The sequence below is a fragment of the Cavia porcellus genome, unplaced genomic scaffold, assembly GCF_034190915.1.
Source record: "Cavia porcellus strain 051 isolate PalLab524CR breed Dunkin Hartley unplaced genomic scaffold, mCavPor4.1 scaffold_32, whole genome shotgun sequence".
NCBI lineage: Eukaryota > Metazoa > Chordata > Mammalia > Rodentia > Caviidae > Cavia > Cavia porcellus.
The window spans coordinates 44,042,721-44,061,142 of record NW_026947515.1 but is presented as its reverse complement, the minus strand read 5'-3'; the positions used below and the strand labels follow the sequence as shown (position 1 = coordinate 44,061,142).

The following is an 18,422-nucleotide window of genomic DNA, read 5'->3' as shown; positions in this document are numbered from 1 at the left end:
CACACGCAGGCCACTTCTGTGATTTTTATGCCTTTCATTCATACTCTGTCCTTTCAAAATGATGTCCCTTATGGAGTGTCTTAGTTCATTTTCTGTGGTGTAATAGAATACCCCAAATGGGTGACTTATAAAGCATAGAGGTCTATTTGACTCACAGTCCTGGAGGTTGTGAAGTCCAAGGGCGTGTCGGCAGCTTGTGGCAAGGGTTCTTGGGCTGGAAAAGGAAAGGCAAGTGAGTATGTATGTGCAAAAGTGAGTGGAATAGACTCACTCTTACTGTTACATATAACGAAGTATATTCAGATTAAATTGTGATGGGTTTTGACAAATTTGGATGCCTACGTAGCTACAGTCTACTAATGATAAACAGTATTTTTGTTAGCCCAAGAAATCCCTCTACAGTGCTGTCCTATCCCACTTACAAAGTGACTCCCAAATGAATTATTATTATCTCCTGTGTTTCTCCTGACCCCCAAAGCAGCCCTGTCTTTTGGCTGGCCTGTGGGCCACACTGCCAGTTACTGACATGGACTTTTCAGTTCTTCAAGAGAGAATCAGAGGCTGTATTCTCAGGGGCTCCCACAAAATGCCTCTTACTTGGCTTAAGGAAATGAGGGATCATCTTCCTTACATTCCTGGAGGGTAGGACATGGTCTCGGATCAGATCTCACATTCTGGCCACTTACCTCTTTTAAAGATCTCCTCGAACTCAGAGTGACTTACCTCACACAAAATCGGGGTACAGAGAGTCTATGCATGGTGGTGTTTTGGGTCACTGATGCCTAAGCTAAAATCTCTACTTAACATTGAGACATTTAATATCTTATTACACTAACAAGCAAATATCATTCTTAAGCCTACTATCAAGACACCCCAAAGTTAAAAATTAGCCATTAGTTCTTCACACATTTAGGTAGCATTTTGTATTTTTAAATTAAGACTTATATGGATACATACTGCTTTTATAGCCAATTAGACTTTTTGCTTCATAATATATGAGTAGCATTATTTGTGAAATGTTTTCCTGCATTAATAAATAAGTATGAGTGAGTTTGAATATTTCCAGATTAATTTTTATGTGCCACACTTAATCTTTTCTTTACTTTTTAAACTTTTGAGTTGTTTGTAACATTTTAGGGATTGATAATTGCTGAAATTAATATCCTCCTGCATCCATTTTTTATTTGAAAGAGAAAAAAACAATAAAACAGTTTCAAAACAGGTTAGTAGGTGAGTTACAATAATTAATGCATTGCATTTTGTCTTCCTAGTATGAGACAAAGGCATGATATCAGCATAAACCTTTCTTTTCATTGAACTAAGAGAAACTAGTTGTATAACTATCATAACTATCTTGTTAAGATATTTAAAACTTTTTTCCTTTTCCCTTCCCCCATCACAATTTGTCTTTTGCTTTTGAATAGTTTCTTTCCAATCACAATACCTATTGGACATTTTGGATCTAATCTATTCATTCAGTTTCTCACACCAGTGAGACAATTTGATGTTTACACATATGGACCTGATTTATTTAATTTATAAGTGTGGCCTTAAGTTGCATCCATTCACCCATAATAGTCTCCAGTCTATCCTTTTCTGTGGCTGAGTAGTACTCCATTATATATAGTTAAAAAATCACATCTTTCTTTCTGCATCCATTTTGTAGTACAGTATTTCCTTAGAATAAAATTCTAGAATTGGCATTTCTAGACTGTACACATTTAAATGAAAAGCTCTTGGTTTGTGTTGCCTTTTTACCCTCCAGAAAGGCTGTACTAAATCAACTTCCCCCCTGTAGGATATGAGGGCCTTCTAAACTTGCTTATTGGCATTGCAAATCACCATTCTCTTTACTTCTTGCTATTTCAATAAAGGATTCTTAATATATGCTCTGTTTATTAGTACATCTTTGATTGCTCCTGAGGTTGAACTTTTTTTCATGTGTTTCCTGGGTTGCTCCGATGCACTTGTAATGAGCCTACAGATTTACACCCTTCCTCCGGCTTTTTATGTACCTGAAATGGCGTAAGTGGTATTCATGCTTTGGATTTGTAGAATCTTAGTAAAAGAAGGAATTTTAAAGAAATACTTAATCTGAGCTTTGCTCTGATGTTTATCTCTGATGCAAGGAGATTAGGATCACTGCTTTGTGGGTTTCTCTTTCATGGCATACATGGTCACCCACAGACACCATCAAAACTGCTTCATCCTTATCACTACTGTCTGATATCTTGCCCTTTTTCAGGGTCTCAGTGCCTGAGTCCTGGGCCAAATTTACAGATGACAACATTCTGCGCTCCCAGAGTGAACGGGCGACCTCCGCAAAACTAAGAGATGAGATCGAAAACCTTCTGGTGGTGACTGTCAATGAGATGTGGAATCAATTCAACAAAGTGAACTTGGCTTTCACCAATCGTATTGCTGAGTCTGCAGATGCTAAGAATAAGATTCAGGTTCACTTATCAAAGGTAAATCAACCGCAAGGTATGCTGGTGGCAGGGGTAAGGCAGGGTGCTCTGGGACCACAAATCTGTCACCGCTCCCAGAAAGATGCCATAAGGCATGTGACCTCCTGGCTACACAGAGTAAGAAGACTTTACAACAGCACAAAGTATAAATTGATTTCAGCCAAGTAGCTAGGTGTCAAAATGAAATTGGAATCCACTGGTGTTTGGAACACAAAGAATGCACTGTGTAACATAAGGCTCTTAGTATTTCACGGAAACAAATATATTATTATTGAAGTTTAATGAATCACTGTATATAACCAGGAAGAAAATTTATTATTAGAACACATGATAGAAATGTTTTCTGTTCAGTGATTTCACACCCTTTTTCTGGAAGAATTAAATGCCAGAAACTGTTCATAGTTCAAAGTATTTTGGACATTGTAAATTTTTGATTGCTTTAAGTGTAGGGGCTTTACCATGATGATAAAGAATTCATGCAGAATTTATTTTAAGATGAATAAGGAGCCCTTCCTCTAGCTTTAAGCTATTTTTGTAGATTGTGCTGTGTGTAGTTTATTTCTTTCTTTCTTTTTTTTTATACTAGGGATCAAACTCGACCTCATGCTGCCCAGTCAGGGGCTTTGCAGCTAGTTTGTCATTTCTTAAGACCTTTTCTCATTCATTCTTAGTGCTCTAGGGCTGCCCAATGGAGGGTGCCAAGTTCTTCCAGGGAGTAGCAGTTTGCCTTTCCTCACTGCACAGCAAACATTACTTGAGCCAGACAACATGGTACATTACAAAGGGCAAAGAGAAGCATAAAATAACAGCTTTTTGTTCCCAAGAAATTTATATTTGTGAAGAGATGTGCGCATATAAAATGTTCACAAACAATTCCTAACACTAGGAAATTACAAGTTGTAGCTGTCAAATAACAAATGGAGAAAATCTGTACGGGGTTCATCGGGAGACAAAGATTCCAAGTTGAACAAAACTTTGAACAAAGCTTTGGAAGTAGGAAATGGGAGTGGAGATCAAGTCTATGAGGAGTTCAGTGTGGCTGGCATGAATGGTGTGGATCCTAGGAAAGAAACTTTGGTTGGAATCAGATTGTAGAAAACATTAATGAAAAGGTGAATGGGGTCAGGTGGTGTCAATAGATTAGGAGGATGCCATTCTAAAGCTATGTGCGAAGGCTGCTGACAGAGTTTGTGTTTTCTACTAATTGTTATTTACTACTGTGTTAGTTTGCTCAGTCTGCTGTAATATAAAGTTACCACAGAGCAACTGGCTTAAAAAGTAGACGGTGATAGTCTTACAGTCCTGGAGCTTGGAAGTCTGAGCTGAATGTGCTGTGAGGTTGTTTTCTCTGAGGTCACCTTTGATGGTGTCTTCTCTCTCTATCTTTACATTGTCTTATCTTTTTGTATATCTTATCCAAATTTCCTCTGATTATAAGGACATACTTCTTATTGGATTAGAATGTACTCTAATGATTTCACTTTAATACCTTTGTAGAAACTCTGTGTCCTAATATGTTCACACTCTGAGGTACCTGGGGTTAGGTCTTCAACATAGGAATTTTGATGGAAGGGGCACACAATCTAGCCTGTAAGTACATTCATGTTACTGTGCCAGACACTTTGGGTATACACACATGAATGTTACGTCTTAGAGTGAGGCAACATATGAATTCTGGAAATGGTAAGCTCATTGAGACTGTGCAGGAGAACCACTTGGACCTGCAGATAAAATGTTAAGACTGTTTAGCAGAAAGAGTAGTGTTTCTACTGGTGAATGCAGACATGGCTTCACAGAGTGCATAGTTTCTGAAGAAGACCTTGGTGATGAAAAGAGCTTCTATCGAGTTGATGAAAGCTGGGGAGAGAGGCCAAAGATTAAGTGGCAAATTTAGGAGTTCCTGGATTATACAAGTGCTAAATGTGTGTAATTATGTAGGAGAGAGAGAATGCAGCAGAGAAGTTGCCCAGGACAGTTTGCTTTGGTGATGGATGAATGGTTAGAAAGGCCAGGAGTTAGGACATCAATCGGCCAGAGAGAAAACATAAGGCAGGGCTCCAAGGAGAAGGTGATATCCAAGAGGTCTCAGTATAGACCTTGAGAGGCAGTTTCATAGGGTTAATGGGGACCAGAGACTGAGTTCAGGGGCCACCAGGAGTTAGATATGTAAGAAATAGAGGGAATGGGCACAGGCCAATCTACTTCAGCAGTGATTTTCGGTAGAGAGGTTGGAGAGGAACCACTTGGAACTGGACAGGAGAATGATGGTAAACAGTTGAGGTGATTCTCATGTGTGTCTCTAGACTGCTAAAGAAACCAAGGGGGAGGGACAGTGGTGGAAGGATGTGGAACTACAGGAGAGCAGAGGCCAAGGTCCCAGCAGAAGGGCAAGTGTTCAGAGAGCTGGAGAAAGAGGAGGAAGGGAAGGAGGAGGAATCAGGAAGTGTATGCAATTTGGGGCACCCTCTTTAAGAAACAAAGAATATAAAGTCAGAAGCACAAGTCTACCAGTATTTCCTCCCCTGCAAATGAGACGTGCAAGAGCCTAACCTGATGAGCTCCAAATCTTTTGTTAGGAGGACAACATCTCTCTTAAACATCTGTCCTTAATTGGCTGTATATACAGAGGCAAGGCTGTCTTGGTGTGACAAGGGAGATTAGGACTTTATGGCCTCACTTTCCTCCAATACACGCCGATGTGCCCTGGTCAATAACTAACAACAGGTGTTGGGGTCGGTGGGGACCAGAAACCATGAATTTTAGCAGTTTTCAACTTTTGTGGTATATCTACTCCAACCTTGGTTGCTTTCAGGTCACCAGCATGAAATCACTGGACCTAAGGATTGGGAAGAGAAACACAATGGGTTCTTCAGAGCAGGTTCTAGCAGAATTCAGTACAGTGTTTTAGATTCCCTGGGCTCAGAACTAGGAAGGAGCTAGTTCTCCTGAATCAACTTCCTGCTCCCAGAGGGTGAAGCAAGTGGACAGGATGAAGACAGGGAGTAGGTTGTATGAAGGACAGCATCGGACTCCAGGCAATTGCTTCTCTTTGTCACAGACTCTACAGGAGATATTCCAGACAGAAAAGAGCATAGAATCCATCAAGAAGGCCATCAAGGAGAAGTCCGCCTTCCTGAAGGTGGCTCAGACCAGGCTGGATGAGCGCACACGGAGACCTAACATAGAGCTATGCAGAGACATGGCACAACTTCGGTAAGACGGGGCAGAGGGGAGGCAGATGCACGCTGGTGTGACCCTGTCCCCCCAGCCTGACTACAGCTCTGGCTCCAGATAACAGTGCTTTCTGACCACTGCTCACGCAGGAGCCTTCTCATTCCAATGCTGTTCCCAGGCAGTGGATTTCCCAGCGGGGAAACTCATGATGGGAGTTGTTGACGTGACTCTCCCTTTGGGATGGTAGAGAAGTTTGGAGATAGTTGTTGGTGGTGGCTGCAGAGCAGTGTGTGTGTGCCCAGTGCCTCTGGACTAGTCACATAAGATGATTCAGATGGTAAAATTTCTACTGTGTGTATTTCACTACACAGTTTTTTGGAAGAGGAAATGACATGATGTTAGTAAACAAACATTTTGCTCATACAGAACATTCAAAGAGTGTTTGGATTGCTCCATACTTCCCTGGAGTCTTTGGAGTTTCCAAGACAGCTCTCTCGTGAGCAGCAGAAGCTGATGGCTGTGTGTTTCTCATTATGGTGGGGACTTGTTGGAAAAGGAACTTTGAGGACCACTTTCTCCAACTCCTCTGTTCCCATTTGTTCTGCATGGCCTCTGTTGGCTTTTTGCATCTGCCCAGGCCATAGACACCATCCACAGAGACCTCTGCCATCCCTGTAGGTCTTATTAGGCTCATTTTAGTGCATTCTGTTCTCATTAGAAATAAAAACGTCTGCTTCTCATCTGGCCTGGCCCCTACATACACATAACAAGAGGAATCTGATTCCATGGTTCATCTTCTAAATACTGTATTAATTTTATTATTATTTAACCTTGCCAGTTTCCTCTTAGAATGGATCTAATTTCCTAGATTAGTTGAATTTCTTCTAGTGGAGCTGTTGACTCCCTAGTCCTATGCCATGGCCTCCCAGGAAGCTCACCCACGCTGCAGGTTTCTCAAAGTAGGTTCCATTGGGCCTCTCTTCCCACCTAGCCCGTTACTTGAAATAAACTGCTGTCCATTCCAGAGACCAGACAGGCCCTGTACAGCCAGCCTGAAGCATTTCTGTGCTTTGGAAGAACCTACTAATAAGGGCGTATCCACTGGGCCAATTAGAATTAGAACACAAATTATGGTTTATGGAGACATGATTAGAAGAAGCTGAATTGAAGTTTCATTTCCTAAAACATTTCTGTGGAGTCATTAAAAGTAAGGATAGAAATAAAATCCTTTAGACTGCCATTAGACAGACACAGAGCTGTCTTTTTATTTTTTCTTTGGTTTCTTTCTTCTCTCTCTCTCTCTCTCTCTCTCTCTCTCTCTCTCTCTCTCTCTCTTTCTTTCTTTCTTTCTCTTCATTACTGAGGATTGAGCCCAGAGCTTGTGCATTCTAGGCAAGTGCTTTACCACTGAGTTTTAACCCAGATAGAAAAAGGTTTTGGGTAGTGGCACAATATAATTTTGGAGTTATCAAATAATGAATGAGGCATTCACAGCTTTCTCTGAGAGGATGAATGATTTTTTACTCCCCCACCACCTTTCCTGCTAAATAGAATTTGCCTTTTTCTTCCTGTTGGCTTTCTATTTCCTCTGTTCCTTCATTGACTTTAGGTGAAAACCTATTTGTGTGTCTGTCAGGATTTCTTGTTAGGAAAATTCTTGCTGAAGATATTTAGGATTATTATTGGGGGAGATTATTTTCCTTCTTCAATTGATCATGCTGAAAGCAACCTTTTGGCTGTCCAGATTAAAGAAAAGCAAAGGTTATAAACTCAAGAGTGTGGACAGAGAAAAATTGCTGTTTTCATTTCAAGATTTTTATTTTCACTTAAAATATTCTAAAGGAGTTCTTTCAAAAATGATTCTAAATCTTCTTGACATCCTTGGTGGTAAGCCAGGCCAGGCTCTGCTTTACTTAAATAATCTTGATATATTTTTTTAAAAGGTCGTGACAGTTTTACTTGTGTTTAAATGCAAAATTAATTCCAGGACTGTACTTTTTTTTTTTTTAAATGGAGTAGTAGTTCCCTCTTGTCAGCCAAGCACACAAAATATAGAGTGAAATGTGACCTTGAAGATGATGCCAAATGTATTCCTAAGAGCTGACTTTGAGGGGGATGGTGGTGCTGCCTTGACTGTGTTTCTCTCATACATCAGTGGGACAATAAGTACTTTGCTATGTATCTTAAATTCTCATATCTAAACATTGATATTTTAATGTGTATGCTTTGAAACAGCCTCTCACAGGTAAATTTTCCACTGGCCTAGCATTGGGCTGCAAGGAGTGGGGCTCATATATTACCCTGTTGTGCTTCCTATGTTTGGGTTCAGGGTTCCTTTTGAAGTGAAGGAGGGAAGGAGACCAGAGTCAGCCCCTGGAGGATGGTAGCCTTCAGTTATGAAGCCCATTCCCAGCCATTTGTAACATCCTCCCTGAAGTGCTGATGATATTTTAGACCCTGGGATTTTTTGGTAAAAAAACACTTTTTAATTTACCTTTTCCTAAACGACAAAAAATATGCTTTGACACGAGTTCTCAGATTTTGTGTTTATCATCCCCCAGACCCACTGAGACTTGCTCACTTAAGTTTTAATTCCCACTCCCATTATGTGTATACTTGGAATTTTGGGAAACTTACCACCCAAGATGACCTCTTTCACCTAAGATGGAGAAGTTTGTGTTCTTACAATAAATAATTTTTTGAAAACCCAAGAGCTATAGGAGGGACTGCAGGACACTTCAGACAGCAGGGCACCTAAATTGGTCTCTGCTTGGTGGTGTTGATAGTCTTCAGGGCAGATGGGCTAAGAAGACTATCGCAAGTGTCTGAGGACCACAAAGGGTTGGTCTTCTTGGAAAACCCAGTATCAGCATCAGCCTAGTTGCAGGGACCACAGGTGTCCTGTTCCTGGGACTGGAGGATGGCATTCATTAGGGGCATGAAGAGTGGGCTAGGGTGATCCTGGCTGAGAAGACAGCAAGGAAGAAGGCTTTGAGGCCAGAGAGGATGCAAACACCTATCCTCAGGGACAGCTTTGTGAGCATTGACTGGGGAACATAGGAGGCATGGAAGGCCAATTGGAAAGTGGGAATAGCTGAGGAATACTGGGTACATGAAGGAGGTGGGCAAGTCATTGATGATCAGGGGTTTCTGGTTTCAACATCCACAAGGATGTTGTCAGCACCACCATCCAAAATAGGGCACACACGAGAGATCTGGAGTGCTGAGGTAGCATCTGCTTCATACACTGCCTCTGCCAGCCTAGAGCCATTGGCCAGCTGACTGGTGTGTGTGTGAGAGGGTGAGCCTGGACGGTGGAGTGGCTTGGGGAATTTCCATACTGTCTCCACTTGAGTGCTATGTTCTCTCAGTGACATGTGGAGATGCTTACTGCAGTGCGAGCCCCTTCACATAACCTCTCTAAGAGACTGGAGAAAGTTAAATGCCTTCAAATTATGCTTCCTGCATATCTAGGGATATTAGTTCCAGATCCTCAGCCACCTACAGATACCAAATTGTCAGATGCTCAAGTCCCTTCTATAAAATGGGACAGTATTTGCCTATAACCTGTATGCATCCTCCTGTATATATTAAATTATCTCTAGATCACTTATATGGCCAAATATAATGTAAATGTCATGCAAATAGTTTAGGGAACAGTAGTGAGAAAGAATAGGATGTGTAAAGGCTCAAAGTCATTAAAAAATATTTTCCACCCAAGTTTGGTTGAATCCCCAGGTGCAGAATGTACAGATTGAGAAGGTAGCCTATGTGTTAATTTTTAAAAAGATATTTTACATAACATACAGTAGTGTATGTTCATGGTGATGGTGGAAAACCCAGAAAGCACAGAAAATCAAACAAAAACAGAAGCTCGATTGCTCAGGGCATCCAGGGATAACCCATTGTAACATTTTGTTGTATTTGGTGCCAGGAATATTAATAAAAAGTGATCACACTGCATAGAAAGTCTTAAAGACTGATTTTTCAACCAGAATTACATTGCATATTATTTTCCCAGGACCAGTATACATTCTTTTTTGGAAATACTGCTTGTGCAGTATTCTATCATCTGTTTATGGTGCCTGTTACCAACAGACATTAATGTTGATTCCTTATCTTCTCTCACACTACTGCTTACTAAAATAGGAAGAAATAAATGATTCCTTTATAATTTTATATCAAACTTTGCATCTTATTTTTCTAAAAGTAGTTTTTAATTTCACAAGTAAGATAGGAATACGCCCAGTTATAAAATAAATTCAAGTAACACAGATCCACTGGAGTTCAGAACGAGTCCCTTTTCTGCCCCTCTGGCTCCCACCGAGACAACAGCTCATGGTTTGTTTCATGCCCTTAGAAATGTTCACAAAGTGCCTGTTAGGCAAAGTGGGATATAAGAGCCTTTGAGTGGAATTCTTACGCTGAGTATTATCTCAATATTCTGTGAGAGCCCACTTTGTGTCTTACACTGAACTTGCCTCTATGCTACAGTTGCCAGATCTTGTAAATTAAATCATCAGACAGCTTATTATATTTGAATTTTAAATAACCAGTGAGTATTTTTTTTGCATATTGCATGAAATTCTTATACTAAAAATACTCAATGCCAAGTAAAAATATTTATACCTTCAGCAATAAAGGAGAACTGTGTGCTTCAGCACAGATGAACCTGGAGAAAACACTGTGCTTGGTGAAGTAAACCAATCACTAAACAATAAGTACTCTATTACTCCACCTATCTGGACTAGTTAAATTCATAGAAGTGGGAAAATTGAATGCTGACTACCAAGGTCTTGGGGGAGGAGGAATCGAAACTGAGTTTCAGTTTTGCATGGATGGCAGTGACAGCTGCAGAACCCTGTGAATACACCTCACGCCACTGAATTGCATATTTAAATGGTTAACATGGTGAGTTTGATGTTATGTATATTTTACTCCAATCTAAAAAATACTTGTGCTAAAAAATTAATCATTTATCTGAAATTTAAATTCAGCTGGGCATCTTGTGTATTGTCCCTGGGTGACCCCCAGAAGAATCCAGTGTCCTGAGGCTGATTTCCTTGGTCTCGCTTCTGTCCTTTTATCCTAAGGGGCTGAGGGGTGGGGCCAGGAAATAGAACCCATTACTTAGTGTTACTAGGAGGCTCCCGGCTTCCTCCTCCGCTTCCTGGAGAACCTGGCACGATTTAGAAACACAATCGGCTTGTCCGCCTGTGAGAAATTCTGTGGACTCAGTTTCCTCATCTGTAAAACAAGGAAACTGGGCCTGATGACCTCTGACATTTCTATTTCAGTTGCAAAGTTCTGTGGGGCTATATAGTTGCCTTTGCATAGTGATTTTAATAGGAATAATGCTTAGCGTTATGAATTTTTTCTATCTCAAATGATGTTTATAGCCCCATTTGTTTATAGCTATTATTCCCTTTACTTTTCTGCATATTTTATCGAATGCCACATTCCCATAATCTGCTGATGAGTAAACTCCCTAAATAAAGACAATTTTAGCTTCACATTATTGGTTGAAATTTGAAATATATCTGTTCCTCAGTATCCATGGGGGTTCAGTTCCTGTTTTCCCCTTATATGCTAAAACCCACAGATGTTCAATTCTTTTGTATAGAATGGTGTAGTACTTTTTAGTGTCCATATCTTCCCATATACTACAGGTCATGGTTAGGGAACTTGTAATATCTTATGTAGTGTAAATAGTCATAATATATTGTTTGGGGAATCACGGCAAGAGGAAAATTCTATTAGGTGTTTAGTACAAATTCAGTTTATCTCCCCAGATATTTTTGACCTAGGATTGATTGAATCCAAAGGATGCAGAAGTATAAGTATGAAGGTTTGACTGTACTTAGAGCTTTGCTTCAATTGACCAGAGTCAGAGAAATAGTAATTAAAAGCAGCTGATAGGTAGCTCCACGCAAAACCATTAAGAGAGTTATCTAAACTCTCAGAACCTCAGTTTCCTCATTTGTAAAATGGAGATACTCATAGTATCTACTTCCCGGTGTTGTTACAAAGATTGAATTGCTTGATTATGTAAAACACTTAGGACAGTAAAGTAATAAATAAGTTATTATTATTATTGTCTTTTCAGAGCTTATTTCTATTGTTAAGTACTCCAAAAATAAACTTAGTTTGCTTTTTGGATTATGTACTGTGGTGTGTAGTTAGTAACAGTGGCCCTGGCATATCAGGATCATGTACAAATACTGCTTTCTTTTCTGTATGAAGCATTTTTAACATTGGTGGAACCCATCTGTTGCTGGGAGTTCCATATATCATGCAACCCAGCAGCTATTTCTCCAATAGGAATATGGTAACTGTCTATGCCCTTAATTCAGCCAAAAACACACTATTAGGAGTGTGATGTCTGCCAACCTAACCTTGTTTATTCCCTCTGGCAGCCTTGTTAATGAGGTCTATGAGGTTGATGACACCATACAGACCTTGCAGCAACGCCTGAGGGATGCCGAGGACACCCTGCAGTCCCTGGTGCACAACAAAGCCACCCTGGAGCATGACCTGGCTGTCAAAGCCAATTCCCTGTACATCGACCAAGAAAAATGCATGGGAATGCGCAAGACCTTCCCCACCACCCTGCGGCTGGTTGGTTTCTGTTAGAGACCCCAGCAAAAGAAGGAGTTTTGGTGTTCCTAAATGAAGGAAAACCAGGCTTGGCCTCGCAGCTAACTGAATGCTAATAAATTTACATATTAAAGAACTTTTATCAGTATAAATACACCAGTCTTTTGTCTCTGAAAGCCTTTTGTTTGTCTAAACCTTAGTTATTTGCTATCTACTAGGCTTCAAGATAATGGGAAGGATTTAAAGAAATAGAACCAATCTAAAAGAACACAAATAAGATGACTTGTGTGGTTCTTATTGTTCTATGTGAGACCCAAATGGATTGCACCAGAAGATATTATCCCCAAGATGGTGGGATCAGGAATCACAAAGGACCATGAGCTAAAGACCTGATCTTTACAGCCTAAGAGTTAGGTGACTGGGCCCATGCTGGTGAAGGTGACTGTGGGATCCTAGTCTCTTTTTCTCTTTTCAGTTTCCTGGCCATAAGATAAGCAGTTTGCTCTGCAACATCCTCATCACCTTTGCCCTCCAGTCACAGACCCAAAATGATGGGTGTGCCATTCATGTCTTAGAATAGCCAAAACCATGAGAAAATAAACCTTTTTTCTTTATAAGTTAGTTATCTCAGGTATTTTGTTACAGTGATGGGAAGCTGACTAGTGCAGAAAAATGGTGCATTTTGAGCTATTCCTTAAAAGATACACAGAAAAAATAGGACAGACTTCTGGGTATGGGGTAGTTGGGATAGTTCGAAGGGAAGAAAAGTTAGAAAAATATAGAAAAAGATTGAGAAGATTTAGAAGATAAAGAATAGATGAAGAAAGAAAGTGAGACATCTGGAGGAGAACGGTATGGAAGGTTTTCAACTCCAGGTTCAAGGGTTCTGGGAGCTGCTGGGTGTCTCAGAGCAGGGAAATGTCTTTATAAAAGCAGTGGCTGAGCAATGCATATTTAAGTTTGGAGAGGTGTCAGTGGAAGCAAAGGCATGCAGAACACAGTATAACAAGTCAGGAGGACTTGGTGAGACTCTCTGCCTCTCGGTGAAAACAGGGACTGATGTTAGATGAGATGGAAAAGCAAGCACTGCTTAATTCTAGGGTGTCCTATGTTAAAGTTTTTTCTTCCTTTTTTTTTAGTAACTGTCGCTATGGTTTGAGTGTATCCCTAGAAGCTATCTGTTGGAGACTTAATCCCCAAAGTCATATGTTAATGATATTTAGATGTGAGGTTTCTTGGAAGGTGATTGGGTCCTGAGGGATCTACCCTCACAGATTAATGCTCACAGATTAATGGATTAACAGGTACTCCAGGAAGTAGCTTTTCTATAAAAGCAAATTCTCTGTGGCTTGCTTGCTCTGTCTTTCCATGGATGCCCTTTGCCATGGTACAACACAGCAAGGAGGGCTGTGCCAGGAGCTGAGCAGAGCCTAGCACCATGTTCTTGGGCATCCAGAACCACGAGACAAATACACCTCTAAATTAGCCCATCTGTGGTATTTGACAATAGCAATAGAAAACAGACTGAGACAACTGTTTTATTATAAATGAAAATCTCTTGTATAACATACATTTTGGAAAACAGAAAAACACAAAGAAACATATACCATATCTCTTGAAAATTTCTGAAATCATTATCACAGCACCCAGAAATAGTTAATTAAGTTTGTTAATATTTTGTTTATTCTTTCAGTTCTTTTGTCATGGAACTCTCTCAACATATCTGTGTCTGTATCTCTGTCTCTATCTCTGTCTCTGTCTCTGTATCTCTATCTAATTATATATTAGGCAACAGGTAATGTTTCGATTTATCTCCATAGATAAATAGTATATGATATTTATACTTAAATGCGTAGTGATATATTTGAGTCCATATTGATGAATTTTGTTTGTGGCAATTTCTGAAAATATGGACAAAAGAAAATAAAAAGCTGTATTTCTAAAGCAGTTATTTTGTTATTAATAGACTTTATTTTATTTCTGTATTTATGTACACATTCTTCGGTCAAAAATAGAATCATACCAAATAAAGTAGCTGGCACCTTTATGCAAATGTTTGCTTAAATATGCAAATATTTACATTATTATGGGTCAGACATACTTTTCAGTGCCTTTTTCACAACTCATTTATGCTTTGCACAATACTCCTTCTTTGTCATTAAATATAGCAGATTCATCTTAGCAGCTTTTCAATACTGTGTTAAATTGGGGTTTCAGAATTTTCTGTAACTAATTCCATATGATTGGGTATTTGGATTGTTGGATCGTCCCTGGCATAAAAAATGTAGTTGTGATCTAATCTTAGCTAAATATAAATGTCTTTCATATCGTCCTTGGGACAAATTCATAGATAAAGAATCATTAGATAAAAAATTAGGAATATTTTTAAAAAGATTCTTGCAATGTGTTGTTAAATTGCCCTCTCCCTACTCCATTCCACAAGCATGTCTGAGTGGACTTCTCTTTCTGCATGTTTGATAACCTAACCTTATTATTCACAATACAAAGTCTATGTCTTACTGTCTATTTCTTGGGGCCCACTGATGTAAAACCTTTTTCATTTCCACTTGGTATGTGCTATTTCTTGTTCTGGGAACTTCCAGTTCTATTATTTGCCTTTTGAGTATTAATCTTTTTCAACTTATGTTTTCAAGTGTTCTCCTATGTGTTAACTATAGGATATTTTGTCGTAAATATTTACAGAATGTATATATTTAAATGTTGCTTGCTTTTATATCATTTTTTTAAAATAAGAAAGTAAAAATATGTGTTTGTGTATGATTTTTACCTTTGTGGTTATGCTCAGAAAACATTCCTTCATCCTAAGACTACTGATTTTGTATGATTTGTTAAAGCATTACACATCCATGTTGAGATTATGTAGATAGTGTGCTAGCTTTGAATCCTTTTGTCCTAGAAGTTATGAAGTGAGAAAAATGGATAGGAAGGAAAGGGTTTTCACTCTTTCTCCTTGTATTTCTCATGACTATTATTGTCTATTAATCCCTATTTCTTCCTCTTCCTCCTCCTCCTTCCCTCCTGTGTCTCTCTCTCTCCTCATATCCCCACCCACATTTCTTAGATGTTTTAAGATCTTGGTTGGTTAACTTCACAAAACATTTTAAAATACCAGAAGGATTGACGTACAGATGATAAACTTGAGTCAGGGTTATTTGTTCAGGTTCAGTATATCGTTTTAGAAATCAAATTGTAGGTTTTGTCCTTCTCCTTTTGCTTCTAATGGAAGCAAAGATACATGACTGCCACTAAAATATGTAGCAATTAGAGTACTCAAATATCGATCCCATAATTTTATGGTTTTAAAGCATATAATTTCTATATTCCTCTTATTTGCTATGGAATTGGGGAAAATCTTTACAGTCTTTTCCCTGAATTTTCCTTTTAATTTTTTTTTTGAGGAATACATGCTTATATCGTCTTTTTACTTAAGTCTATATTCCTGGCATTACAAGACTGTGATGGGAATAAAATGTAGTTCAGACATAGAAAAAGTCTAGTTTTCTTGTTATTTTGGTAAACTGTGGGCAAGGCTAAATTCTGCAAATAAACATTTGGTTTCTAGTCTGAAACACGGCAGCTACCTCATGCGGGCAAATCCTCTCGCAAGTAGCCAAGACTCAGAGAGTGTGACCATATCAAAGAGTCTCAAGGCTATGAATATCGGCACATGATATGGCCTTATCTATTGAGGCCCAAACTATCTTTAATATTATGTGGCTTTAGAAAGGGTACTGGAATGTCAAAGGCTTCCACTTGCCCATGCATCAGATTTAGAAATGTGGTAATTGCCCCTAAATAGCCAAGCCACCTATAATTTTAGTAATTTCCATTTATGTCTCTGGAGAGTGTTGTCATAAACACCTCTCACCTGGTACTTTTGCTCCTGAGTTCATGTTATAAATAGCTGAACTGTGGGGTCTGGTTTTAGGTTATAATTTTTGTTTTGCACCGAGGACAGGAATGATCCCTTCTCTTTGTATATGAACTGACCATAGAGCACATGGCTACTGCTCATTCTTGTGCCCTGAAACTTCTCTTCAAAATTTCCCACTCCAATCATGGCTCTTAAGTATCTCCAGAAGGGCTGTATGAACCATTGGGTCCCATGGCCAAGATCAGCCTTCTATGCAGAGGGCTCTGGTCGTAGTTTTTCTGAACTTTATATCTATTGAGATACCTGGCAATTATCCATGCATGCATGAGGAAGACAGACTATCTAATTTTTTCTCCAGGGATAGGAAATTGATTTTACCTTGGAGGTCAGCCCTGGTCCTCTGGGAATACTAATTTGGAATGCTGAGTTGAGAGGCTCCCGTGGCCACCTGTGAATTCAGCTCCTAAGAATCTAGAAGTCCTAGGAGCCCAAGGTGGAGAAATGTCAGTACACATATGTCATCCTGCTCTCTGGACAGTTTTAAATTCTTCCTTAGCTAAGATACTTGTCATGCAACATGAAGGGAGACTACTGTTTTGTGACCTTTGGCTAATTCTCCTGGAAACTTACTATTTCTAATTTTGCTGGGAGCTAACAGGAGACCATGCCATCTTCATAATTTTTCCTTTCAGAAAGGAAAAATCTCTGAGGACATTATCCTGACCCGAGGAAGCAATTCAGATCACATTGTGGTAGAGATGGAGCCTGTGGGGACAAGGTGTCTGCTATTCTTGGTGATCTCCCCTGGGGATGAACAGTGTATAGGAACCGTAAAAATAACTTTCATTTCTGAACCATTTCCTTTTCTCTCTATGAAGTAAAGGCTAACTTTATGGCAAAGTGATATCTTTGGACTAGGTTTCAAAGTTTTATTTTTTTGGCATTTTAGCCCCCAGTCACTTATACATAAGGACACCTTCTCTTCATCTACAAAAATGAAGAATTGACAGTTTGCAAGAGTTGCTTGATGAAATGTCCAAGGTTTCTATTTCTCTAAGGTAGATGTAGTAGTTGTTGGCTGTGCTCAACAAGAAAAAGCCTCCCGTTTCCATATAACCATGCCCTCATAAATATTCCCTTCTTTGACAGTGATCCAACTCTGTGGTCGCTTAAATCAGGAGAATACAATGGGAGTAATACTAGGCAGCTCCCAATGGAAGTCTTTTGAGGGTTGGTAGCTTCTGCTTTTGTGTTTTTGGAAACAGATGGCCAGGTAAGAAGTCTGAGGTCAGCTTGCTGTGAGGAGGTCCAAAGCATGGAGAGGCTCACATGGAGAAAAACTGAGTTCCCAGCCAACAGCCTTACGTGAGATCTCAGCCTGTGTCAGGACCAACAGATAGGATGTGTGATCGTGTGGGATCTTCCTGCTTTCAGGAGCTCTGTGGCCACCACGTGACACCAAAGAATTGATTGGGAGCTTGTTATTCACAGAGGCAAATTCAAACCTCATACTTTTCCTTCTTCTAAAATAATTCAGTTCTGCATGCAGGCTTCCATTGTTATAGCATAATATAAAAATCTAAATCACTTTCAGTATCTTAGCTACAAGTCTGGGAAACATGGTTTTTATAAGCCTTTACACATCTACAGTCTAGTAGGGTACACTTTCAGAAGTTTTCAGTCGATACTGAGACAACCATGCAATACTATCCCACTGGGAATTTGTACAATTAGCCCTTAGGAAAAAAAATGATCTGAATCAACCGACTATGATTAGGGATAAACCACCTATAATTAGGGGTTTGAATTAGTTTTGAAGAAGATTATAGAAATGTACTATGGTTTCAAAAATATACAACTGTTAAATAAGAAAATTTATTGGTCTTATTTCCTAGAAAGGAAGTCGCTTGTTAAAGGCATCATTAAACATGTAACAGGTAGTGCATTTCATTGTTTTCATTTAAAACTTTCATGTCACACTAATGGAAATTTCCATATTATCAAGGAATTATTGATAAATGCACTGTTGCTACTTTCTTTCTCTTTTTTTGCTTTTTTATTTTAAACAGAATAAAAGAAACAACACAGAATCTCAAAACAAGGTGATAGAAAGAGAAACCAAGGAACCTGGCATGGATATTCCACTAAACTACATGCCAAATAGTTATTCAATTTGTTTTTTGTCTACATAAGTGAGAATTGTTTGGAAGAAAAACAAATGGCTAGTTTCCATAAGAAAGAATTTAGCAACAACCAGGCTAGTTAGAACCCTTGATATTTTTAGAAGA

At 39.2% G+C, this 18,422-nt stretch overlaps 1 protein-coding gene across 2 annotated transcripts in view; it reads left to right on the top strand.

The window, feature by feature from the left end:
- The window catches only part of Tekt3 (tektin 3), a 46,126-nt gene extending 33,435 nt beyond the window's left edge, over positions 1 to 12,691 (top strand). The window contains exons 6-8 of one of the 2 annotated variants that reach the window (XM_063241661.1): positions 2,246 to 2,468; positions 5,527 to 5,681; positions 12,059 to 12,691. In XM_063241661.1, the coding sequence (XP_063097731.1) occupies positions 2,246 to 2,468; positions 5,527 to 5,681; positions 12,059 to 12,275 (595 nt within the window). In that variant the 3' untranslated portion in view covers positions 12,276 to 12,691. The remainder of the gene's footprint in view (positions 1 to 2,245; positions 2,469 to 5,526; positions 5,682 to 12,058) is intronic. The other variant, XM_003466208.4, reaches the window with a different exon arrangement.
- Positions 12,692 to 18,422: the final 5,731 nt, after the last annotated feature.